Source organism: Monodelphis domestica, chromosome 3 (assembly GCF_027887165.1).
Source record: "Monodelphis domestica isolate mMonDom1 chromosome 3, mMonDom1.pri, whole genome shotgun sequence".
Taxonomy (NCBI): domain Eukaryota; kingdom Metazoa; phylum Chordata; class Mammalia; order Didelphimorphia; family Didelphidae; genus Monodelphis; species Monodelphis domestica.
In genome coordinates, this window is record NC_077229.1 from 61,117,700 (window position 1) to 61,143,955 (window position 26,256).

A 26,256-nucleotide genomic window follows, 5' to 3' on the forward strand; every position below is an offset into this window, starting at 1 on the left:
GACCTCCCATCTCTAGGCCTGGCTCTCAATCCACTGAGCTACCCAGCTTCCCCCAACAAGTGCCTTTCTGAGATTATATCTTCTCTCTACTAAGGGGATCCTTGGATCCATGATATTTTTTACCATAAGGAGGTTGGTAAACATTCCTATACCTAACTGAGCTTATACGTTTTCTGTAGAAAATAGTTGTACTTTTAAATTTTCTTGGCCTAATAAATTGTTATCATACTTGAATATTTTTTTTTTAGGCAGAAGATTTTCGAAGACGTTGGAAGACTCCACCTCGAGAGAGAGCTGACTTCTTTCATAATGTCAGGAAATCAGATCCAGAAAGAGGTGTTGAAAGAGTAGGAAGGTATACAAGAGGCTGTGCTGAAATAATTGAATAAGATTGATCAATAATGTCTATTGGCGAGTTATAGCATTTCTTTTCATTTTAACAAAAATTATTATAGTCAGGTTAATATTAATTGATCAATCTGAAGAATTTTGCTTTTTAAACTGTGGTAAAAAATTTTAGGTAATCTTTTCCCTATTTTGTAATTGTAAAATAAAAATTGAAGGTGGGTGTGTGGTCAATTTATATTTAAAGTTTTTATTTTCTTTTTAAATATTAAGTTACAAGTTTTAAATTTTTCATTGGACCTATATTTGTAGTATAGATCTTTTTAAATTCTCTACAATAATTCCCTTTTTTTTGTGCATAGATCATGATTTGAATAGGGTGGGTGTTCTATCTTGAGACAACCCCTCTGTAACTTGGAATATCTCCTCTATGCTTGTTCCTTCTTACTACATGACCAGCTGGCCTCCTTTTTTGTTTAGATTCTTACCTTCTGTAATAGATTCAATACTAAATGTCAGTTCTAAGGCAGAAGAGTGGTAAGGGATATGCAGTGGGAGTTAAGTGATTTGACCAGTGTCAGAGTGTTTTATGACAAGATTTAAAAGGGATTTTAAGTAGGGTTTATCAGTTATGATGAACTGTGACCCATTTGAAAGTATGCTAGGCCAACCACATGTCTAGGAATGTTAAGGTCTCTAAGCCCACCTCTTCTTTTGAATTATCCACAAATGGGAATTGTCAGGGTTGAACTGTTAGGTCAGTCAGAAGGAGGACACAACTCCTTTTATAAGCAAGAGGGTGGAATCTCTCAGGGTCTTCTCAGTTAGAGAAAAATCCATTCTTTGTTAATGGGATTATTTCATGTCCTCACTAATTAACAGTGTTATTCTCTGGAACATGGCTTCATCGTATTCTTTATTTGGTTACAATCTGGATGCTAGATGACTGACAGAACTGCCAATCTGAATCTTTTCAATTCTTTAAATACTATGGCATATCTCTATTCATTGGGCAGAGATTTCATCTTGAGTACTGACTGTCAAATACTCAGTGATGGTCTTTAAAACCGTATTCATTGACTTCTGCTATTATGTCACCATTTCTGGGAGTAAAATTAAGAGACCTTGCTGGACCAGTTCTACACTTTTGTCAGGTTGATGGGGCTCTTTAGGCAAAAGCCAATCTTCAGTTTACCAGTCTTCTGATAGGGAGCCTTTCTGGGCTTAGCTGAGCTGGTCCTTAGCAAACTGCTATCAGGACCATGAATGAAGTCTTCCCAGCTTGGTTCAGACCCTCACTTTACTGGCAGGGCCTTCTAGAACCCAAGCTCTACTCATGACCCTTTTGAGGCATCTGAGGAGCATTCTTAGGAAAGATCATGACAGTATATTTAATTAGGCTCCTCATATTCATGTACATGGATACAAATATTTGAAACTGGTTCATTTCTTCCAAAGTGAAGAATAATAAAGTTTCATCTCCTAGCTTTTAAAAAATTCAGTCCTACTTAAGCACTACATTTTTAGGAACAGGAACAACAGTGGAGTTTGATTATTAAATTGGATTGACAGTCTTATCAAGCAAAAATTCCTAACACATATTTTAGGATATAAAATATAAGAGATATAAGACAAGTAATTTATGATGATATGACAAGTCTTTATTTACTTGTGGATGTGAAAGGTATTCAAGGAAAGGTTAAAATTTTCATTTTCCCAACTTGTAATATTGAATGAAAATCTCATTTTTTGAAAAGGACTACTTGAAAAATGAAAATAGTAGCCAAACATTGCTTTGCATAACTATGGAGGAAGGGTACCATTTTTTGAAGATTTTTACTCTGTAATCTTTTTAACCAAAAATCCTATTCCTTTGATTATTTTGTTCATATGTTTCTTCACTAATTTATGAACTCTCTATATGGAACTTTTTATAAAGTTTGCCTGGTGTTGTTCCTGTACTAGTATTAGATGGAAAGAGGTTTTATAAATGCATAAAGTATAAATACTTGGAGTTGAAGTGAAAAGTTTTTCATGCTTATACAATTGATGCATTTTGTTTTATTTATTACAGGGAGTTAGCCCATGAGCTGGGATATCCATGGGTTGAATACTGGGAATTCTTGGACTGTTTTGTTGATCTATCTTCCCAGGAGGGCCTTCGAAAGTTAGAAGAATACCTGGGGCAACTTGAAATGAGCAAAATAGGCCTTCAAGAAACAGGAGAAAATGAAACCCTCAACAGATCTAAAATTTGTAATACTTCTGGTGAGAAATAGATTTGTATGGTTTGATTGCTATAAAAAATGCTATCCATATCTCAAACTACCAAGCATAATATTTTTTTTTTAACCCTTTTGTCTTACAATTGAAGACAGAATAGTTAGAACTAGGCAGCTGGGGGTTTTGAGCAGGTAGAAAAACTAGTGACTTCATTTTGTTTTGTTAGATAATTACCCTTTTATTTCTTTACTTCTAGTGATTATTAATAAATTTTATAAAATATAATACTTGTAGTATTGGGGTTGCTGGGAATCATAGTTTTTAGGATAACAGATTCTAATTGCACATATCTCTAATCCTGACTATCATATACTGAGTCACCTAACTGCCCCCTAAGAATGATACCTTTAATAAGTCAAACATTGGTTTTTTTGTAGTTTCTTTCTTTCATGATCATTTTTGGCTTTTTTTTTTGCCCCTGCCACTGAAAGGTTCAAATTTATTCCATATATATAACTCTAGCTTGCCTTTATTTATGATAGTCAAAAATCAAGATTGACCCCAAAATGAGTTATGGATCTTCATCCCTGACATGCATTAGTCACAACTAGCTATACTCTTTTTTTTTTTTTAAACCATTACCTTCTGTCTGAGAATCAATACTGGGTATTGGTTCTAAGGCAGAAGAGTAGTAAGGGCTAGCCAATGGGGGTTAAATGACTTTCCCAGGGTCACACAGCTAGAAAATGTCTGAGGCCAGATTAGAGACTAGGACCTCCTATCTCTAGGTCTGGCTCTCAATTCACTGAGTTACCCAGCTGTCCCAACTAGCAATACTTTTAAAACTCTGACCCATAGAGTCTGTCAGGACCAATGGCCACAGTATATGCTTTGTAGATAATTTTTGCTGTTTTTATTCTTTTATGTGTTTCTTAAATGTTTTATTTCTGCACATTTGCTGGTCTGTCCTTTTACCCATATTCAGGCTCCTTTCTTTGCATCCAGGTTCTAGCTTTACAGGTAGGCCTTAATCATTCATTTGTTGTAGTTAAAACTATTGTATTAAGTGAGTGTAGAGACTTCAGTTCTGGGTAACTCTCATATTCAGCAATTCATAGGACTCTAGCAGAGGTCATTTAGTGCCTCCTTCCTACTTTATTCAGGAATCTTCCTTCTGTAATATTTCTGGCTGTCATATGGTTTCTTCTTGAATATTTCCTATAACCAGTTTGCTCATCTTCTCATGATGAAAACCCCATACAAATCCAAAATTTTCCCCTATCACTTTCACCCATTGGTCTTTGTTTTACTCTCAGGAGAACACAGTAATTTATCTGCATGATTGTCCTTCAGCTACTTCCAGGAAGAAAATAGATTTGACAACTTATATTTTTCCACTGAAAATTGATTCTCTGTACCTTGTTTAAACATATTTTTTTTTCCAATTACATGTAAAAACAATTCTTAACATTTATCTAAGAAATTTTTGAGTTTATATCCTTTTCCTCCCTCCCCTCCCCCTCATTGAGAAGACAAGCAATTTGAAATAAGTTATACATGTGCATTTATGCAAAACATTTCTCTTAGTCATGTGAAAGAATATAGAGACCCCAAAAAAGAAAGTAAAACAAAATTTGATATAAGTCCTTCAGAATTGTCTTGGATCATTGTATTAATCAGAATAACTAAATCATTCATAGTAGTTGATCATACAGTTTTTCTGTTAACTGTGTAGATTATTCTCTAGTTCTGCTCACTTCACTTTGGGTCAATAAGTAAAAGTCTTCCCAAGTTTCTGGATCAATTCTGCTTCTCATTTCTCACAGCATAACAGTATTCCATTACAATTATATACCATAATTTGTTCGGCCATTTCCTCAATTTCCAATTTTTTTGCCACAGAAAAGAGCTTCTATAGATATTTTTGTACATAATAGAACCTTTTCTTCCTTCCTTTCTTCATCCCTTCCTCCTCTCCCTCCTTCCCTCTCTTTCTTTTTTGGATACAGAGCTAGTAGTGCTGGTTCAGAGAGTATATGCACAATTTTATAGTTCTTTGGGCATAGCTCCAAATTGTTCTCCAGAATGGTTAGATTAGTTCACAACTCTACCAACAGTGCTTTGGTGACCCAGTTTTCCCACATTTCCTCCGACATTTGTCATTTTCCTTTTGTGTTATGTTAGCTATTCTGATAGGTATGAGATGGTATCTCAGAATTGTTTTAATTTGCATTTCCCTAATCTATAGTGATATAGATCATTTTTGCATATGACTATAGATAGCTTTGATTTCTTCATCTGAAAATTGCCTGTTTATATCCTTTGACCATTTATCAATTAGGAAATGACTTGTATTCTTATGAATTTGACTTAGTTCTCGATATATTTGAGAAAAAAGACCTTTATTGGAATAACTTGTTATAAAACTTTTTTCACATTTATGATTACAATGTATTTTGATTTAGCCTATTTTCTGCCCTGTTCATTCTCCTGTCTCCTTTCACTCTCCATCTCTTCAAAATATTTTACTTCTGACTCCTGTCTCCCCTAGTCTTCCCTCCCTTCCATCAGCTCCCCTTCCCTTGAATTCCCTTCTCTTCCTACTTCCCTTTAGAGTAAAATAGACTTTCATCTTCAATTGATTGTGTATGATATTCCCTCTGAGCCAATTCCAATGAGAGTAAGGTTCAAGTGTTGTCAACCACATACTCCCATCTTCCATTATAAAAGATCTTTTCATACTTCTTTTACATGAGATAGTTATTCCTTTCTATCTATCCCTGTCCCATCTCCCAGTGTATTCTTCTTTCTCACCTCTTAATTTTATTTTTTTATAAATCATCCCATCATAGTCAACTTATACTCATACCCTCTGTCTAGATATTCTCCTTTTAAGTGCCTTAATAATGATAAAGTTCTTAGGAGTTATAAGTATCACCTTCCCATGTTGAAATATAAACAGGTTAGCCTTATTGAAACCCTTATGATTTCTCTTTCCTATTTACCTTTTAATGTTTCTCTTGAGTCTTGTATTTGAAAGTCAGATTTCCTATTCTTCTCTGTTCTTTTCATCAGGAATACTTGAGAATCCTCTATTCACTAAATATCCATTTTTTCCCCCTGAAGGATTATGTTCAGTTTTGCTAGGTATGTGATTCTTGGTTAGAAACCTAGTTCATTTCAAAGCCTTCTGGTCCTTTAATGTAGAAGTTGCTAAAATTTGTGTTATCCTGTCTGTGGCTCCATAGTATTTGAATTCTTTCTTTCTGTCTGCTTCCAATATTTTCTCCTTAACCTAGGAGCTCTGGAATTTGGCAATAATGTTCCTGGAGTTTTTAAGGATTTATTACAGGAAGTGATTAGTGGATTCTTTCAATTTCTATTTTACCTTCTGGTTATGGGACATCAAGGCAGTTTTCCTTGATAATTTCTTGAAATATGATGCCTTATGTGCTTTTTTTAAAAATCATGGCTTTCAGGGAATGATAATTATTAAATTATTTCTATGGATCTCTTTTCCAAGTCAGTTGCTTTTTCAATAAGATATTTCACATTTTCTTTTTTTTTTCTTTTTATTTCATTTTGTTTCTTGATGTCTCATAGAAACATTAGTTTCCACTTGCCCAATTCTTTTTTTTTTTAAACCCTTACCTTCCATCTTGGAGTCAATACTGTGTATTGGCTCCAAGGCAGAAGAGTGGTAAGGGCTAGGCAATGGGGGTCAAGTGACTTGCCCAGGGTCACACAGCTGGGAAGTGTCTGAGGCCAGATTTGAACCTAGGACCTCCCATCTCTAGGCCTGGCTCTCAATCCACTGAGCTACCCAGCTGCCCCCACCACTTGCCCAATTCTAATTTTTAAGAAATTAGTTTTAGTGAGTTTTTGTACCTAGTTTTCCATTTGGCCAATTCTGCTTTTTAAAGAGTTTTTTCTTTCATGGATTTTTTTTGCTTTTTTTTTTAACTAGTTGGCCTATTCTATTTTTTAAGGTATTGTTTTCTTTAGTTATTTCTTGTGCCCCCAAGTGCTTTTTTTTCATTATTTTCTTGCATCATTCATTTCTTTTCCCAATTTTCCCTTGACTTCTTTTTAAAATCCCTTTTCAGCTTGTTTAGGAATTATTTTTTGGCTTGAAAACAATTCACATTTTTCTTTGAGGCTTTGATAGAGAATTGTAAAAAAATATAATGAAGAAACCAAACAGAAATTCCTTCTCTTCCCTTTCCCCATCACACACTTGCATGCCTACCCACACATGAAAAAATTTTAGAGGGAGAAATGATTCCAAAAAAGGGTGAAACACTGAAATTTTGACATGATCTGGTAGAATTTCTATTACTGCTGACATGACAGCTTAGAAATTAAGAATTTTTTTCTCATTTTTTGGTATCATGAGTAATGGCTAGAAGTGATAAACCAGTTGAATTTGAACCTTGCTTTTGCTTGCCTTTGAACATAGGCTTTCACATAGGTCTTCTCTAGTGGAGTTGACAAGATCATCATGCTGTTACCTTAGGTTCACAACATGATACTTTATACAATATGACATTTGTACTTGCTATTATATTTCTAGCAAAGTGCCTTTGAATGGAAATGTGTTCCAGCCATCTGTTTAACTTGTGTTGAGTACTTTTTAATCAAAACTGTTGTTTCCAAGAAATCATGCAAAAAATTTTGATCATCAGGCATTTAAAATAGTCAAATATATACCTTTAGGAAAACAAATGGAATAAATTAAAACTACTTATTGCCTATTTCATTTATGGAAGTTATGTTCATGGAAGTTATTATAAGAAATCTGATAGATATCTGCTATTCATATATCTAAATTCACCCCCTTTGTCTTGAATCCAGGCAGGAGTAAAAAATGCAGCAACTCCATTTCTGTGGGAGCATTTCTAGAAGAAGAAGATGTCATAAGCCTAGAAAAAATTAAAAATAGACAAAATGCAGCACGGAATACCTGCCAGCCACTTATTTCCCAAGAACCTGCCTGTGGTACTTCTGGAGATTCACCAGGTGATATTCTCTCTATGGAGCACACAGTAAAAGTAATAGACACATCAGGCCTGCCTGGGAGACATGATGAGAAGGGGATCTCTTCCAACAGAAATGGGTTTTGCAGTCCTATAACTAAAGACAGGATCATCTGCAGGGAAAAGCAGAAGTCACAGTGTGGGAAAGAGAGCTTTCTTTCACCTGTCTCCAATTTGATGACAGAATTTGACAAACTAAATTTGCAAGATGAAGGAGATAGGTTTTTCAAGAAAACAAACCAAGTTATGGGCAAAAATGAAGATGAGAGGATTCTGACTTCAAGAATGATTCAAGTCAAAATTTCCAAAGACCAGGTAGATAAAACCTGTGCAAATCAGATAAAGGAAAACTCCTTGTCAGAAGATGCAACTCTGGTAGGCAAGTGTGAAAATGGCAAAATAAGGACAGGAAAAGGAATGTCACCTGAATTTGATAGACTGATTTTTGATTCCAGTGCTCCTGATGGAGGATCACAGCTTTGTAGCCAGGCTCAATTGCAGTATGACTCTTCTGTTTTGTCTTCGGAGTCTCCTTCTCCAAGGCTATTTTCCAAGATTCCAAATGAAAGAGCCAAGAGATTCTTCCTTCAAGGGTAGGAAGCATGTTGTTATGTTATTGCTCAGCACATACATTGGTCCTTTTGCCAGACTTTTCCAGACATTTACGTACCTTACACTCATTTTTTTCACCTACTAGTAGAAAATTAGTAGAAATTTCTGCTAACTTATTGTAAGAACTATTCATCTTTTATATTAGAAAATCATTTTAAAGGTGCCTTTTCTGACACCAGGGAAACTTGGCAATTTTAATGAAGAAATTTCTCTTCCATGTTCATCATCTGCTTTTGTACATTAGATGGGGTAGGAAGCACAATTGTAATTTTTTATCCTTCCCTAAGAATTTCTCTTGTGAATGGAAAGGAGAAAATTCTGAGTTTATCTTAATTTCCTAGAGAGGAGCTTACATTTTTGTAAAAGGTTTAGAGTTCATATAAAATTGCACTTAACGGTCATGATTAAACAAAACTGGCATGGAATATGGCCAGACTACAATTCCTGAGAGATCAACATGTTACTTTGAAAGGAAAACATCCACTTGCTAATAACACTTTGGCCAAATTGGTCATTTCATTGGTGTCAAACTAGCCTTGTTGCTGCTTCATACTGGCAAGACTTTTGACTTTAATAAATTTGGCCTCTGGGCAGCTAGGTGGCTCAGTGAATAGAGAGCCAGGCCCAAGGCCAAGAGATTCTGGTTTCAAATGTGGCCTCCAACTGTGTGACCCTAAACAAGTCACAACCCCAGTTGCCTTGCTCTTCTGCTTTAGAACTTAGTATTGATTCCAAGTAAGGGCCTTTAAAGCAAGTAAGTAAACAAACAAACAAATAAATAAAAATAGGCCTCCAGTGGTTTAGGCTGTGATACTTTGTTAGATATTTTGGGATGAAGATGTCATTGCTTTTTCTTGATGGAAAGAGGCTATTGGTGTGTAGAAGATAAATCTACTTGCATACTGATTCTTGAATAAAAAACACAAAGTCTGGTATTCTCATACTTAAACAAGTTAGGAAAAAATGGGAGATTTGGGGGAAGGGCTTTGCTGTTTTTTCAATTTGTTTTATTTTATATTCTAGGGAAGAGCCATCCAAATTGGACCGGGATGTTTTAGCAGCTATAGAGCGTGTAGAAATTGACCCTCAGAAATACCCTGCTATCAGCAAGTGGAAGAATACTGTTCAGTCCTTTTCTACTTTAGAAAGGCAAAGGTATTGACACAAATTGAATAGAATTTTGATGGTAATTCTTTGTAGTTCCCTCCTTGAATCATGAGATTTGCATATAATTGACTCCCAGATACATCCTATGATCTAACTTAGAATTACAGGTTTTGAAATTGCCTTTGGAATTCTGAATAGAGGGGACAGCATCCTGCAGAGGGCAGTGAGCAGGCTTTGGAGCCAGAAATACTTGTGGACAAGCCCACATTGAGGTGGGCTGGTTATGTGACCCTGAACAAGTCAGTTCCCTGATCTAAAATAGTTGCAGAGCTGGTGGGTGCCAGGCTGCAGAGAGATTTTTTGCCTGAATGTAGTCCATCCTTAAAATCACAAATCCAGTCCCAAGCCCAATCTTAACATAGTAAATGAGGTCATTCTGTAATCTTGCCTTTGCAGCATAAGTGAAAAATTTTGGATTGGGGGCTTTAGTGAGCTGGAATGAATAATGTGTGGCCCGTTGAAAAGAGATCCCAAGGCCTAGATTCAGAATTCATTTATTGCCACTGCCTCTGTGACCTTAGGTCTGCTTAATCTCCCTGAGCCTGAGTTTCCTTGTGAGTGGTCCCTCCTAGCTCTGATCCACCATCACACAGAAGAGTTAGGGCCATGAATGCTGCTGAGAGGTGTTCACTAGGAGCAAGGTATCTTTGTGAGAAGCACAGTGATCCCATGATGAATCCTCATGGATAAAATAGGCCTTTTAGTTCACTCTATGAGTGCCCACAAGGGCACTGGGAACTGCCAAACTTCTAAGGGCTAGTGTTGGTGCTTGGTAGGCTTTGTTTCCTGCCTGTTAACCTATCTCCAGTTCCTTTCTGTGATGAAAATGTCCAAAGTCCACAAATGTTTGTTTCTGTGTTAGCTACCCCTCCATTCACTATGTAAATTACAAAATGTAGTAGTAACATTCTTTTTCCTTTTTTCCCCTCCAGCTGGCCAAGCCCGGCATTGAAAGGAAAATTCAGATCCCAGTGTTCAACTTTATGTTCACCTCGAAGTTCTTTGTGTTCCAGCCCCAGAAGAGGGAGCCCGGGGAAATACAGCAATTCATGTTCACCTGGTTTGGGGAGCCCTGGTCGGTACAGCCCTGCATATGCAAACCTGCTATTAAAAATAGGTCACCCTACAGAGCCACCCACCCTCTAGAAGATGGATCTTTCTTCTGGGGACACCATTTAATTTTCTTTTGTTCTTGTTTGTTTGTTTGTTTGTTTGTTTAAAAGTGGGAAGGCACATAGATGAAAGTTTTGTTGAAATTAACACAAGAAAATGTATTCTGGTTATTTATTAAGCCTCATTTGAAGAGGACATACATAGAACTTTTTTAAAAATGCAAATATATATTGTTTAATATCCCAGTTAGATTACTATCAACTTGTGAGTTAGCAAAGTGTTAATTCAGATACAAATTTTTAAGTAATCCTGTCTCATAAAGCAGTTATAAATTCAGATTGTTTCAATTAGTGATTCTTAATAAAAATGAAGATCTTCATAATAGAACAATATGATAACCCATTTTACCATTTGGACAGAATTGGGTGTTGGGTGAAATACATGATTACCTGTCAAAAGAACAGTTTAAGCAGATCTTAAGCAGATGATTCTAAATGTTGGGGGAGTCAGCACACTTGGTCAGAATTAGCTATCTTCTACCTCTTAAAATTGCATCAATTCTCATTTTGTTAGGTTTTTATGTTCATAAAAAAGAAAAAATTAGTAAAATTTGGCTTTGAATTTTCAATTCATGATTGAGAGAAACAACTCTCTGACTAAAACTATAGCATCATTCCAAGCTGGCTTGAAGAAAATCGTGTTGAGGTTGCGGAATGAAAACCTCATAGAATTCTTTCTTTCTTGTAAACATCAGTGTCTGAGATGTTGATAATTTAGTTGGCTGGAAGCATTAAAAAAAGGTTGACTTGAAAATAAAAACTGGGCTTTTTTACCTGTGAGAACTAAATGAAGTGGTTGCACCAAGGACACTAGCAATAACTTAAGTCCCTTCTTACCAGCCAGGGTTTCATAGTCCAGGTTAGTGTGTGTGACCCCATTCTTTGGGCTTAAAGAAATCCTCACACCAATTCCTGAGCTATGAAGCTGCCTCAGAAGGCTGCAGTGGCAAACGTCTCCTGTGCCTTAGCCTTGGGAAGGAGCCATAAATTGTTTGGCAGAAGTGTGGGCACTGCCTTACTGGAGGGCAGGAGCAGGGCCCCTCTCCAGTGACATGTAGCTTATCCTGGCTTAGACTTCAGGGAACTGTAAGTCCTACTCAAAAATTTGAAGGAATGAGGGTTGTAAAAAGTATTTGTAGAAATCTCTTTAATGTTTTAGAAGCAGGAGAACATGAATGGAGTAAATCACCCAGCACGAATCATTTCCGAGTGCTGGTTGATCTCTGAGGCTGGTGTAGGGCAGTTGCTCCTATGTAAGTTGTACCCTTTTCTGAATACAGCAGAGGCTATATATGACCTCCACAATTGCTCTTCATGTTTTTGTGAACTTAATAGTGCCTTTTGTTAAAAAAAAAAAACAGACAAAAAATAATTTTTTGACCTTCCTTTTTTAAAAGGTGTAAGCTGACATCTTAAGTTTGAGGACTTAAGATGTTTATTTTCTTTGTAGGACTTTTTAATCAAATACACATGGGAGGCTGTTACTTCTGCATGATGACTGGAGCTAGATCTGAGTTTTGGAATCAAGCTGTAGATTTTGAATTTGTAAAGATTATTACACAGTTGTTTAATTTGTTGTGTACAAGATAATTTGGGCAGTAAGTCGGTGGAAGTCACGTGTCCTCTTAAGAATGGAGGAGCATTATTCTAAATAGGAACCAAAATACTGATACTGTATTCACAGTGGAGGGAAATTTCTCCAAGCTGACTCCCTGTTACACTAGCCAGTATACTAAGGTATTAGTATTAACTTTTCTTTTTTACATAAAGATGGAAATAAAAATTACAGTGTCCATTTTTTTCTTGGTCACAGTGTTTTTCAGATAACTCTTCCTAGATGCAATATGCTCTCACATGTTTATACTATATTCTGTACTGATGTTTAAAAAAAAAAAAGATTGCTGCAAAGCAGATTGGCACATTGATTCATCAAGTGTCCTAAGTTAGACTACATTTTATATCATAATGCTTTGTACCACTTAATGAAATAAATTATTTTTAGTTCACAATATCCTTAGTTTTGGACAGAGTATCTTTCTTGACAGTATTTTAAACCCTGTTTTGGAAAACATTCACGATATTAAAATGCTAATGGATACATTTACCATTTTTAGTCATTTTATTTCTTAAAATCCTTAAATATTCCAGCCCAGAGAAGGACCTGATTCTGATATCAGCTGAAACATCTTACCATGGATTTTGTTAGTTAGGGAAGAATTTAATTGTAAAATTCTTTGTGGTCATGAAATGTGTGTGTGAGATACATTTGTTGTGAACTTTGCTCTTTTTTTTGTGCAAATGGAGCTGAGATAGGTAATCTTAACACCCTAGTTAACAAAGGGAAATTCAATTTAATAGAAAAGATTTTGAAAGCAGTTAACATTTTTATCAGAAATGTAACTTGCCTTTACTCTATTTCACTGATTGAAAGAGATGTGCTGGAATCTTACCATTGCTTATTTTTTTCCACTGAAAAATGATCAAACTGCAAAAATGTGGTTGGAAGATGTGGGATATACGAATGTTAGGAACTTGAGGATGACCCTTGTAAATCATCTATAAGGACAAAGCAGCCTTACTTTTCCCACCTCGTGTCCAATTCTACGAACCAACAACTGCTGAAAGAAACAACTAATTTGAAAAAGACTGATTACTAGGAACATCAGTTAATAGATTTTGTAGACTTCAAACTTAATGAGTAAACTATGAAGTGGAAGACCAAACATGCACTGTAATAACAGGATGCAGAGGCGACCATGGGAGGTGATAGTCCTCAGACCATACCTGTTGCATTGTTAGATGTAGGCACTATATTTGAGGAAGGACTTTGACAAACTGGTAATTACCCAGAGGAAGGCAAGATGATGCCGATAGGCCCAGAGACCACACCATATGAAGATCAATTGAAGGGATTGGTAGTATCTAGCTTGGAAAAACACTCTGAGGGGACAGACATGATAGCTATATTCCAAATATTTGAGAAGCTGTCATGAAAAAGGATGATTGGAGGTTGTTTTTTTTTAAACCCTTACCTTCCATCTTCAAATTTCAATACTTTGTATTGCTTCCAAGGCAAAAGAGTGGTAAGGACTAGGCAATGGAGGTTAAGTGACCTGCCCAGGGTCACACAGCTAGGAAGTGTCTGAGGTCAAATTTGAACCCAGGACTTCCCATATATGGGCCTGACACTCAATCCACTGAGCCACCCAGTTGCTCCCATGGATGATTGGAGTTCTGTTTGACTTCAGAGGGCAGAAATAAGGACTAGGAACTAAGTGGGAAGTTGCAAAGCAAAAGACAGAGACTCAGCTTAAAACAAAACTACCTATCATTTATAACAGTCCAAAATGGGAAGGGATTGCCATGACACCTTCAAATGAAGGCTGGATTCCCTTTGGGGGCATTAACATGCATGTGATCTATATTGATACTTTGACCTGAATAGCTTAAATTTAAAAGTCCTTTTCAACTTGAAACACTGTGTGCTCAGAAACATTCTATTTGACCTTTCTTATCTGACCATTCTATAAGACCTGGGAGAGTGAGCCCATTCTGAGCCTTAATCTCCAGTAGAATTAAGAGATCTTTTTAAATGTTTGAGTGTTAGAGATGATGGTGTCTCAGCTTTGAGAAAGGACTTGATTTATCTTCTTTTAATACCAGGTTTTGTAATTCCCTAAAAGATAAATGCTTATGGGATATTGCTCCTAATAATGATTTTTCAAATGAGGCTTGAATCTACATTTCTTGAAAGTTTTTAAACAGGCATTTCAAAGCTTTAGTTTGTGTTTTTCTAAGGACACAAATGCTACATACTCTTGTTAGTGCAAATAGGCTTTAGATAGTGATGGTGAACCTATGGCACAAGTGCCAATGACATGCAGAACACTCTCTGGGCATGTGGCCACCCTCCCCCTGCTAGAGATCAGTATTAGAAAGGCAGAGGGAGACTCAGGTGGAGCTGCTCCCCTCCCCCTCTCCATCCAGCCTGATGACATTTTTTTCACATGACCCACCCCTCTGCCCAGCAGCCCAATGGGAGCACATAGCAGGTAAGGTGGGTAGCTCACAGGCAGCAGAGCTGGAGGGGAGTGGAGCACTCAGCCTTCCCCCTCTATACTCACTGAAGACAGTCCTCACTTCACCCACCCCTCTGCCCAGCAGCCCAATGGAAGAGCTTTTTCCCTCCCCCGTGTGAGGTAAGGGATGGGGCAGAACGTGCCCAATTCAATAGGGGCTAGGGGCACAGCACTCAGTGGGGCAGGGCCTGGCACTCCATCTCTAAAAGGTTCACCATAGATGATTGTCTTCTAAAGGGAAAAGAATGCTACAATAAAACTCATGGCACAGTATCATAGTATATTAGTAGCTGGAAAGGGGACTGTAGGATATAGATGCTAGAATGGAACCCAGATTGCTATTGCTGAGATGGACGATCCAGCCCTCATTTTATGGATGAGGAGCTCTAAGGCCCAAAAAAGATTACCCAATGTTATGATCTTTTGTGGTCTGCTTTAAAAATCATTTATTTGTATTTATACGTGGAGTGGCCTAAAAAGGTGATCAAAGATGTAATTGAAATTCTTAGGAAATAGAACACATTTCCAAATCACCTATTTACAAAACAAAATTTCAAAGGAAAACCAGGAGTCATTTCATATTAGACTGCCCATAGTATTGTCAGATTAATGCCCATTTCTAGCTGCCAGTATGATCAGATCTATGTCTTCAGTTGCTCCTTACTTAGAAATGTGTCATAGGTTTTAAACTAAGACCTCAAGTAGGTAGAGGGTTGTAGTTGGTTATTAGTTTTGTTGCCAAATTCTGAATATTTTATTGTTTGTGTCCATCAAGCCATTGACTCTAGGTTTCAATTTCCTCCCTTGCACAGAGTTTAACTACTAAAAAACACTTGTTGAATTTCAACTCTAGGATCAGGCAGTTAAGCCAGTAATTGTGTAATCTAGTGTGTTTTTAACCCATCCTGGGTTTCCTTGTTAAGTCTAACCCAGTTCGTAACAGTGGTAAAACTTGAAGGTTTACAAAGACCTTCCCTTTTAACAACTTACTGGTAAAATACTGTTTTTGTTTGTGAGTTTCTGGCTATACTTTTACTTATAGCTTCTACAGCACTCATGAAGACCCATAAGTCCTTATTATACTAAAAGCAGGCCAGCAATAAGAGACTGTCAGACCTGCCCAAACCATTCCTTCTCCCAGATTGGGGTTTTGTTGAGGCCAGCACTCTCTATAGCCAACTTAGCCTTCTGTGTTTCTCAAGACCTAGAACCAATTAAATTAATTTTAAAAGCACTATCCTAAATAAATGGTAAGTAGGATAATTCTTTATAAAGTAGGTGTTTTAGGGACACCCTACTAGATTGCATTCTTAAACTAAAAAGATCTAAAAAGCAAGAGAAAGCATGTTGCTACAAAAATTCCATGACTTTGAACCTAATTGCAGGAACTATGCCTAAATTATCCTAGAGAATACATCTTGGCACAGACAAACATGACTTCTTCCCACCATGGCTGTGCCTACTGCCTAGTCTCATCCTAATATTTCTAATGCGAGATGTCCATGTGATAGTTGGCCTTCCCTAGTTCTTTCTCTTAGGCCCTGCCTTGAGGACAGTCTAGTCCAGGTGCTCAAGGGCATTAACCCAGACTGCCTTACCTGAAAGGTGAGGGAAGGCAGGAAGCATGTAATTCTTGGCTTTTATTGGGAACTTGTGAATCCTTTTACAAGGATGAATAAGCCTTTGTTTTAGTATGGTACATGGAGAAGCACTGGATATGAAGTTATGGAACTTTGGTTTAAATCTTAGTTCTACTTCTCAGTCTGTGTGCTTGGGGACTTCAGTGGATAGAATGCTGGACCTAGAGTCAGGAAGACCTGACCTCAGGCTTGCTTCAGACATGACTAGCTAGCTATGTGCCCACTGGACAAATGACTTAATCTTTGTCTGCTTTGGTTTTCTCATATGTAAAATGGGGATAATAATAGTATCTGTAGTCCAAGGAAGGTGTTCAGTCAAATAAGACAAAAATTGTAGTGCTTTGCAAATCTTAAAGAATATGAATGCTATTCATATAAAAAAGAATGGGAGGAGATGACTCCTCGCTCTGGCTAGGTCATCTGGTCCAATATTTTGGTATATGCATTATTGCTGATGTAGGCATTTTGATTAGGAAATGTTCTTATTGCTTCAATACAAAGCAGGCCTACACAACAAAGCACTGATCAACTTGCTTATTGAGGGAGGGGGACTGGAAAAGAATACAACATCTTAATGACTAACACCAATAAAATAAAACAATTTATTGTGTAAACATTAAAAAAGTTGATAGACAAATTGATAAGTTATCCCAATTATTTGCATTGATTGATTGCAATAAAATCTTAAAACCACTTTTTCACAGTAATTTTCTTACCACCTTGTTTTACCTGAATTAAGACATCCGTGGCCAGAGAATATTTGGAATAGACACTTTTGGTCTAAATACCCCAAAGCACTTAAGGGTTATGGTGGCTAAATCCTTAATTGGTATGCATAAGACACTAGCAACAATCAGAGGCACCCTCATTAGAATTTTAAGCAAAGGTTTCAGTCTGGGCCATCAACATTAGATTTCCATTAGATTTTTTTTTCTAGTTTTAGAACCTTTGTTAAAAACTCTCTGCCTAGTAGCACCCCCCAAGTTAACACTCATCACTGTTTAGTTTGGGTACACACTGGTGGCTTTTCCTCAGCTGTTCAGAAGTCTCTGCTCATTTATCATCAAACAGATCTTAGGCTTAGGATGGCTCAGATCCTCTCTGGGCAGCCACAAAAATGGGAATGTCTTGTTATCCCAGCTGCTTTCACAAGTTATAACCTTGGAGTAAGAAGTAGGTTTTCAAAACCAGGTGGTAAGGGCCTAGAAAAATGGTCAGGAAGCTTTAATTAGATACCTGTCTTTTGGAGAATGAAAAATACGTTTTAATAATCTAGGGACCTATGAATCACTTGAACTAGCATAAACTGTTCTTTAACTGCATGATTGATCACACCAGACTGTCCCACTGTAACAGCTGCCACCATTGCTGGCTGAATGAAATCTTCCGTTTCAAAGGGACTGACTGACTCAAATGGCAGGAAATTAGCTATAGGCGCTATCTTCTCATAATGAAAATTTACTCTTGTGACTTGCACATTCATAATGCCATGCCACATCCAAATGGATCGAAAATATACAACCTTTAACTTCTACCCTACCACTTTATTCCCTTTCATCACAAAAGCTTTGGTCAAAGAGAGGTAACTTCTCTATATCCAGAAACTTCTGAACCCTGTGACATGTATCTGTCTTGATGACGTCTTCATCCTCCCTGGCTAGGAAGGTGTTGGACAGAAATGTGGCCTTTAAGCACAGTTATTCTACCAAACGCCTCTTTAGGACAGAAGTGTAGCCAGCAAAGGAAAAACGACGCAAGATCCAAATACCTATGAAAACAGCATTCTAGCCAAACATTACAAAGACAGACCCGGATGAATGGATGCACAGCTGAGGACTGTAGAGGTGGGCATTCAAGTGCGGGTGATTTTTTCAGGGGGCATGAATCCACTGTCCCCCAGAGTCCTTAGTGCCACCCTTCCACTTGGACGGATCACCAGATGGGTTATACTGCCATTATTAAGGGACATCCGCAGCCAGCCTTCAGGAGGGAATTGTAGTGCTCTTGAGAAGAGGAAAATGGTAAAAACATTAGTCCATGCTATACAGACCAGACACTTGGAAACAGGGCTGACAAACATACTAAGTTCTTTGTCGCCCCTTCCCCTGGACAATCCCACCCCCCTCCCCCCATCCCCTGAATAGAAGTGCACAAGATGGATCAGTGATGGTGAATCTTTTAGAGAGTGTGACTTGCCTCGCCACAATCCTACCCCTCCCAGACTGAGCGGCATGCCCACCCTGCCGGAGACAGGTGCTGTGCCCCTTTCCTGCATGGAGTGCCCAGCATGGCCCACCCCCTCCTTACCCCACACAGGGGAAGGAGGAAGCACTTCCATGGGCAGCTAGGCAGAGGGGCAGGTGAAGTGAAAAAAATGCCTTCAGGTTTGGTGGAGGGGAGCAGCTCTACCCTAGCCCCCCTGCCTTTCTAGTAACTAATTTTGGGGGGAGGGGAGCAGAGCAGCCCCTGCCCACAGAGAGCTCTCTGCATGCTATCTTTGGCATCTATGCCATAGGTTTGCCATCAATGCAGTAGATGGACAAAAATTGTCAAAAAATAAAAGTTAACACTGCTGAGACTGCAAGAGAAGCAGCTATTGTAAATCACTGGTGTGATTATGGGAAAAAACCTTTTAAACCCTCAGGAAAGTAACATGACAATATACAGTATTGACAGCCACTTTTTAAGAGTAAGAATTTGGACCCTACATTCACCTGTTAGGAATATGGCACCCTAAAAACAGGAATACAAGACATGAAGGCTAAAATGATTGAGAGGGTGAGATCACAGGATCACAGTCTTAGAGCCGGCAGAGACCCTGGGAATGGACAAATGGAAATTTAACTTAAGCCCTCCAACTCCCATGTTAGTGTTCTCTCCTGTAATGGAACATTTCAGTATAAGATGCTGAAACAACTACAGAAAAATTAAGTTTCATGAATTATACTGAGCTAGAAGAGGGCCCAGAATATACTTCTTATGGATATGGTTCCACTTTAAGATAGACAGGATTAAATGTTTGGGGCTTGGAGGGGGATTCTGTTCCTCATTTATTTCTATAGTGAAATATATAACAAAGAGAAACAAATGAGGCAGGCCTTTCTATCATCCTGGTATGGCATAAAAGTTACAGAGGCCTGTTCTTTTTAAGCTGGTCTTTTCTCGAAAATCACCAGGCAGGGTGCTGCTCAGAGAATACTAAACCGTGTGAGGAAGCTACCGTCCAAATTTCAAATAACAAATGAAAACCACCTCTTTTATAGCTCTACTGCAACAGGACAGCCTCCATACAGGATGGATGGCCATAAAGTACTCACTATAAAATCTGTAGATTTGGGGGGCCTTTTCAGTTGGGGGTGTGTTTTGCTTAACTCTTCACATTTGTTACAGGGGTTTTGTTTTTCCATTTTTTCAATCGAAAGGAAGGAGAAGGAGAAGGAGAGGAAGAATTGGATTTTTGTTGATTCGCTTAAAAAAAAATCTCATTCAATTCTCACAGCAGCCTTGCCAGGTAGTTACCATGATGATTCCCTTTTACAGGGGAGGAAATTGAGACATATCTTGTTAAGTGTTTGAGGCAGAATTCAAACTCAGGACTTTCCTGACTCCAAGCCCACTGTTTTATCCACAGTGTCATCTAGATGCCTAGAAATAAAATACAAAGGAAGTTTGATGTTACCTGCAGACAATGTAGCGGATGACGTTTGCATGACATACAAAGATTTCATAGCTATCCTCCTCCTGCTTGGCATCAGCACGATGGATGAAATTCCGAAATGCAGCCTCAATGCGGGCTCCATCCTCATAATACTGCTAAGGGCAAAGTGGGGAATCACAGACTTAACAGACTGTCCAGCACAAACACCCCTTCTGACCCTTGGATGAGGAATTTATAAAAAGCCCAGTCTTGAGGTGGCTGATCTAAGATAGGGATAGGGATGCAGGAAGAAATACAAGGATATGTGTGAAAATGGAGGAGAAAGAGATCCTTCATGGACAAAGTCTCAGCACTGCTACACAAGGTGACATTTTTTAAGCAAACATCTATCCCAAGATGAAAAGCCACCCAGAAAGAAAGTCTTGTTCTGTTTTGTTTTTTTACCCGGGCCTCTGGCTTCCACTCAGATACAGGAGGGTCAGGTTCGATGGGAGCGCCTTCCCGTAGCAGGTCAGTGCTGATTCTGTTGACTCCTGCAGAAAAAGGAGCAGTGCCCCCATCATGAGGAAGGTGCTGGGGAACAGGGCTGATGCCTAGTATGTACACTGGGCATAAGTGACCCTACAAGCTGAAGGAAGTCTATTCAACATCCCTAAGCTGATTTAGGCTTTTGGGTCTTGGCATCCCAAGGGACAAGTAGCCTTGAGCTAACCATGTCACAGTAGTACCATCTTATTCCAGAGAGTAGTTAACTAGTAACAGGGAAACACAGAAGTGCCAACCAGGATCACTCTTCACCAAAAAAGAAAGCAAGGCTATCAATTACCTTCAACTCAAGGTGAAACAGAAACTCTATTGCCCATAAGAGTCTTCCCACCTCAGGAAGACAGCCCAAGATGGGTTTGAAGACCCTTAAGAAATCCAGCTCTCTTCCCTTGGGTTTTGTATATGTGGAAAAGAGGTTGCCCAGGTCTCCTCAGTACTACCACACCTAGTCTAGCCCCTTATTTTACAAATGTAACAAGCAGTATAATCCAGTGCAAATGGACTGCAAGGTTCTTGGGACCCTGACAAGTTGCTTTGGCTGAGAGTCTGGTCTCTTCTCTTCATCTATAAAATGGGGATAATAACCACTATGCATTCCCTCCTTCATAAGGCAACAGAGGCATGGGAGTGTCTCCCAGCTATAAAGCACTAAAGGTCAGTTATGATTGGTTAATGACTGATAACCAGGACAATACAATATTTTACATTATTTTGTGGGAAAACACTAAGTGAGGGTGATAGCCCTGATAGCCTGTAGTAGGTTCATCAACTGTTCTCCCCATGGCATACAATACAAATTGGAACGTAAGAGTACTGTCAAGACATTGCAGTCACCTACCTGGCAGGTATTTGGAGATTATGTCAGTTGTTTCTATTGCCCGGGTCATAGAAGAATGCACGATCTTATCAAACTTAATGCCCAAGCTTGCTAATCGACAACCAGTGAGTTCAGCCTGTTCACGACCTTAAAGTAGAAACAGATTTTACAATTATAATGACAAAGCCCAAAGAAAACTGAATCAAGCTTGTAATGTTTTTTTTTTAATATGTGCAGAGAAAAATATTTGATTTGGTATCTACTCTGCCTAGACTTGATTAACATCCAACTACATGTATAAATCCACAACTAGGAACAACTGCTTATTCACAAGCAACATGGCTGCTAAGCATTTAATTCATTCAGTCTGAAAATCTTCAGTGTGAGATGTGGCCCATATACCAAGGACATAGGGGTCTCCTTGGACAAACCTGTGGAAATGCCAAGAGCCTAAAGGCTCGTGGGAAAAATTAGCCCTTTTTTATGCTTAGCTCAATAATGCTCCATTTGGGTAACTGCAACACTGAGCTGTTCCTCGAAGAGGTAAAGAAAGTTGGAGCACTGGGGATAGATACATGGATGGCATGCCATGCTCCCTCCATCATGGAATCCCGATGTCAGTTCTACCTTCTGCTCAAGGCCTTCCTGAATTCTCCAATCATTAGTCCTCTCCCCTCCCCTGTTCTCAGAAATGCTATTTGTCTGTGCTTGTTGTATCCCCTGAGAGAATGTCACTGTGCCTACAAGGGCTGTTTTAAGTTTACATTAATAACTTCAGTGCTTAGACCCATAGTGGGTCCTTAGCAAATGCCTGCTGAAATGGAGCCAAATGTAGAATTTTGAGTCAAAGTAGAAATTTCCTACATAAGCTGTTAGTTTAAAAAAGCTAAAATGATGGATGGAGGTCCATTAGACTTCAAATAAAAGGGATACAATTCCAAAGACCAGCCTGTTCAGAATGAGGTTTGTAGAGGGCAAAGGCAGCAGAAAGTAAAGATCACAGATGCATGGATTAGCATTACCGCTAGCCAAGAATCTTTCTCCCAGAAATTAAGGTTCACATTAAGCAAGTGCTCCCTTTGTGGGTTGGAGGCCCACATACCCAATTCAGTAAGAGTTCGATCCTTATCAAGGCAGCCATCTGAATTGTACTGGGAATGCCTGATCAGGAAGATATGGCGAGTGGCTCTGGCTTTGAAGTTATCCAGTTTGGTTGCGATCTCTTCTTCACCAGTTTCTACACTTCTTTTCCGCAGGTTGATAAGAGACCTTGGTTCTCGTCTAATTTTAAAAAATAAAATATGTTATGACTTTCTATTTAATTCCCCTATGAGTATATTTTCTAAGAAAACTGTGTATCCCACTTTCAGCCTCACAAATCACCTTGGTATCTAAGTAGTTAAATGTAAGAGAGGTGGCACCAAGCAGCTCTGTGTTCTAATCTCATATAACACTCATTACTAAGTAAACTTATTTACATTTTAATCAATTGACAGGTTTTCCATTGGCAAAAATAATGGATGCTGTAACTTCTTTCTGAAAAGTCTTAGTACTATTGCAACTTTGAGTTTAGTTTTCTAAAACATACTAGAATTAGAAATAGTTGAGGAAACAAGCACAGGATGTGTGGTCTTAAAATTACACATAATCTGATTAGAAAAGAATTAAAATCTAGACCTTAAAAAAGAGAAATGAGGGAAAGCTAGGTGGCTTAGTTTGAAAGCCAGGCCTAGAGACTTAAGATCCTGAGTTCAAAACTGGCCTTAGATATTTCCTAGCTGTGTGACTTAAAAGGGCAAGTCACTTAACCCCCATTGCCTAGCCTGTACCACTCTTTTGCTTTGGAGCCAACACAGTATTGATTCTAAGATGGAAGGTAAGGGCTAAAAAAAAAAAGAGGGCTCCCAGCCTAAAAAGCCTGGTCCTGCCACTTGTACTGCCTATGTGACTTTAGCCAGATCCCTTACCTTCAATTCAGTTTCCTCATCTGCAAAATGAGAGGATTGGACTGGACTAGATCACTTTTAAGGTCACATTCTGGATGTGTTCTACTTCTTCTCCAGGTTATCTCTCCTCTTGCAGTACCAAGTACAGGGACCTATCTTTACCTGATGTTCCTACCTCAACTATAAAATGAAGTTTGCACTAGAAAGTAATAGCAGCTAGCATTTATATAGGAGCTTAATATTAAAATACGTTAAAAATATTCTCTCATTGTATGCTCACAACAATTTTGGATGTGAGATGCTATTATTATCCCCAGTTGGCAGATAAGAAAAGTGAGGCTAGATTTGAACTTTGTCTCATTGACTTCAGTGATGTATTCACTGTGCCACCTATCAGAGTCTAAAAAATTGCTAAGTTTCTTTCTAGGATCATAAATTAGAAAAAAAAAAAAAGATTTACTGAGCATTTCTTCAACTGCTGCCACGGACTATCCCTCTAAGGAAGGGTTTGCTGACTTTACTGTAAGCACTCATTAGTGTCAAGTATTACATCCACTTGATTTTGTTATTTTATCTGTACCACTTCCTAATAATTATTTTGTTTTGTCCAGATCTCCAATTTAGTTTATCAGAGTAAGAAACTCCCTCCACCCGTTGGGATCCAGAATTCATTAAAGGGTTCAGAGTTGCCTGAGGTCCCAAATGGTCACAAGGTTAATAATGAGTAGGTCAAAAGCAAAACTGTAAACCCAGATCTTACTAGCTCTCAAAGGCCTTTTATTCACAATATCAATCATCTCTTTACTCACTCTATCTTAAAATAAAAAGCTGCTACAGGATTCAGAGACCTCTTACAATTCTTGCCTTCCCTCCACTAAACACCTGGCAAGTAAAAATCTACAATTTGACTTTGATGTATCTTTTCAGTTTTCTGAAAAGAATCTTGAGATGGAGTTACAAGACCTGTGTTCTAGACCCAAGGCTGTCATGTACCTGTCACAGATCATTTGATCCCTGGCCATTTCCTCGTCAGCCACACAAAATTGCCAACAATGCACCTTTTGCCACCCCAATCTATTCCTGCTATTCTCTCCAAATCTGAATGTCTCCTTATAGTGGTTCATATACTGAAATATTCCATCCTTTAAAGTTAGATACAAATGAACTTCCCCCACAGTCTTCGAAAATTCTTACAGCCAGAATTGATTTCTTACTTGTTTTCAGGGTTTAATACTAGACTGTGAGCTCAAGGAGAGCAGGATGTTCTTTTTCTTTTTCATCTTGCCTCCCCAGCACTAAGTATGGGTGCCCAGGACACAGAAGATACTAAAAATAAACGCCTGCTGACCTGAACCAAAGCATTTACCATAAGGTCTTGCACACAATAGGTGCCTAATAAATATTTATTTTCTGACTTTAGGGTAAAGGTGCAAGAAATTTGCTCTTAAACTGAAGGCATAACTATGCCCACTCATCCCCTTCTTATGGCAGAATTAAGATTGAGGACAGGGGTTAAAAAAACAAAAAGAACCTCTCAAATCCCTCCCCAAGTGACTTAGATCTTGAGTTATACCATTATTTATGCCTTCTTTTACTCCCTCTTCTGAGCTGAGAAAAAGACCTTATTTTTGACGGCCCTCCCAAGTTTAATAAAGATTGGTGTCAATTCTTCCTTCTCTAAGACACAAAGCAATTTACTACGTAAAATCAAGGTGCCTTGCATAATAAAATAAAGCGTTTCATAAAATACTAAAGCGGTTTAACAATAGACCTGAGGCAGGTAGGTGGCTCAGCAGATTGACAGCCAGGACCTGGAGAATGGGTTCAAACTGGCCTCAGTCACTTCCGAGCCGTGTGACCCTGGGCAAGTCACTTTACCCTTATTGCCTAACCTTTATTTTGTCTTCGAACTGACACTGGACCGAAGGTAAGAGTTTAAAAAGAAAACAAAAGACATTGGCATAAACCTATCCAGACACCATACTCCCTTCGCCAGGGGCCAGTCCTTTCAACCATCCCGATCGCACCCCGGTCCTCCCGAGCATATGCTCAGTTTCATCTATCTCGCTGGCTCTTCATCTCCCGGCCCCAAGAGTAGCCCTGGGATGGTGCCCCTCAGTCAACTGCTGCCATTCCTCCCCGCCATTCAACCCCTCCCCACCCCCACAGCGTCTCCTCCAGGGAGCCCTCCTGTATTGCCTGACTAAAGATTCCCACCGGGTTAAGGATCCAAGAAAAGACCTCAAGGCTATCTGGTCTACCCGCCTGGGGACAGAGAAGCGGAGAGAGGGAAGGCTAGCCCGCGGTCCTTACTTGTCCCAGTTGCTGTCCCACACGCCGTTGCACGGTCCGGGGCGCAGCCGCTCCGCCCACGCCGGGGCTTCCGGGCCGGCCCAGCGTGGCTCCGGGTCCCCGGCGCCCATCCCGCGCGGCTTCCCCACGGCCACGGCCGAGAAAAGCACGGCAGCCGAGCCCCCGGCCAGCCCGCAGACCGCCAACTTCAGCGCCTGCCGGAAAGCCATCCCGTGGGGCCGGGTCTGAGCTCTCTCCCGCCACTCTCCTCACACTGGGGTTCTGAACGCAGCTGCCGCCACCGGAGACGCGCAGGCGCTCTGGCCGCGGACGGCGCGCGCCCAGGGACAAACCTCCCCGCCGCCGGCCCCGCCCACGGGCCGGGGCTCCCACCTCCAGGCGAAGTTCGCTACCGAAGGGAAAGACAGAAGGGTAGAGAAAAGTGACGCGTAGGGGTGTGGGACGTGGCTAACTCTATCCCTGCCCTCCAGGGCGGAGCTCTTATTCCCAATCTATCTAATTATAGCCCGCGGAGAACGCGGGAGTGGGAGGGAGGGAAGAAGGGCAGTTCCCTGCCGGCGCTGGCTCGATACCTGCAGGTTCCGCACCCACTCTCGCTCCTCCGCACCCCCACGCAACACATGCATCGGTAAGGAATGGGGAAACCAGGCGTGACTGCTGCTGAACTGTTGACACCCAATACAAAGAAAGGGCCGTCGGCAT

General features: G+C 39.4%; 2 protein-coding genes across 3 annotated transcripts in view; one reads left to right on the plus strand and one right to left on the minus strand.

Moving 5' to 3' along the window:
- The window catches only part of ANKLE2 (ankyrin repeat and LEM domain containing 2), a 52,598-nt gene extending 39,939 nt beyond the window's left edge, over positions 1 to 12,659 (plus strand). The window contains exons 9-13 of the mRNA XM_007489580.3: positions 249 to 355; positions 2,420 to 2,613; positions 7,423 to 8,197; positions 9,240 to 9,371; positions 10,316 to 12,659. Coding sequence (XP_007489642.2) covers positions 249 to 355; positions 2,420 to 2,613; positions 7,423 to 8,197; positions 9,240 to 9,371; positions 10,316 to 10,529 — 1,422 coding nt within the window. The 3' untranslated portion in view covers positions 10,530 to 12,659. The remainder of the gene's footprint in view (positions 1 to 248; positions 356 to 2,419; positions 2,614 to 7,422; positions 8,198 to 9,239; positions 9,372 to 10,315) is intronic.
- A 4,203-nt stretch (positions 12,660 to 16,862) lies between these two features.
- On the minus strand, positions 16,863 to 25,877 carry PGAM5 (PGAM family member 5, mitochondrial serine/threonine protein phosphatase). Of its 2 annotated transcripts, none has more exons than XM_001366398.4 (6): positions 25,555 to 25,877; positions 22,398 to 22,576; positions 21,317 to 21,442; positions 20,377 to 20,465; positions 19,954 to 20,087; positions 16,863 to 18,277 (listed from the first exon to the last, which is right to left on the minus strand). In XM_001366398.4, exons 1-6 carry the CDS (start codon positions 25,761 to 25,763, stop codon positions 18,127 to 18,129), a joined length of 888 nt encoding a protein of 295 aa, XP_001366435.2. In that variant the 5' UTR covers positions 25,764 to 25,877; the 3' UTR covers positions 16,863 to 18,126. The 2 variants fall into 2 exon arrangements, with proteins under 2 accessions (XP_001366435.2, XP_007489641.1); XM_007489579.2 differs by having other exon boundaries at positions 19,954 to 20,084; positions 25,555 to 25,858.
- Between the last annotated feature and the right edge of the window lie 379 nt (positions 25,878 to 26,256).

Bases quoted from the DNA above. Each gene is read 5' to 3' on its own strand.
- PGAM5 (XM_001366398.4), bottom strand. From the start codon at position 25,763: ATGGCTTTCCGGCAGGCGCTGAAGTTGGCGGTCTGCGGGCTGGCCGGG. The intron at 20,466-21,316 runs GTAGGTGACTGC...CTTTTTCTGCAG, and splicing joins AATCTCCAAATACCTGCCAG to GAGTCAACAGAATCAGCACT. The intron at 20,088-20,376 runs GTAAAAAAACAA...CTTTGCCCTTAG, and splicing joins AGTGGAAGCCAGAGGCCCGG to CAGTATTATGAGGATGGAGC.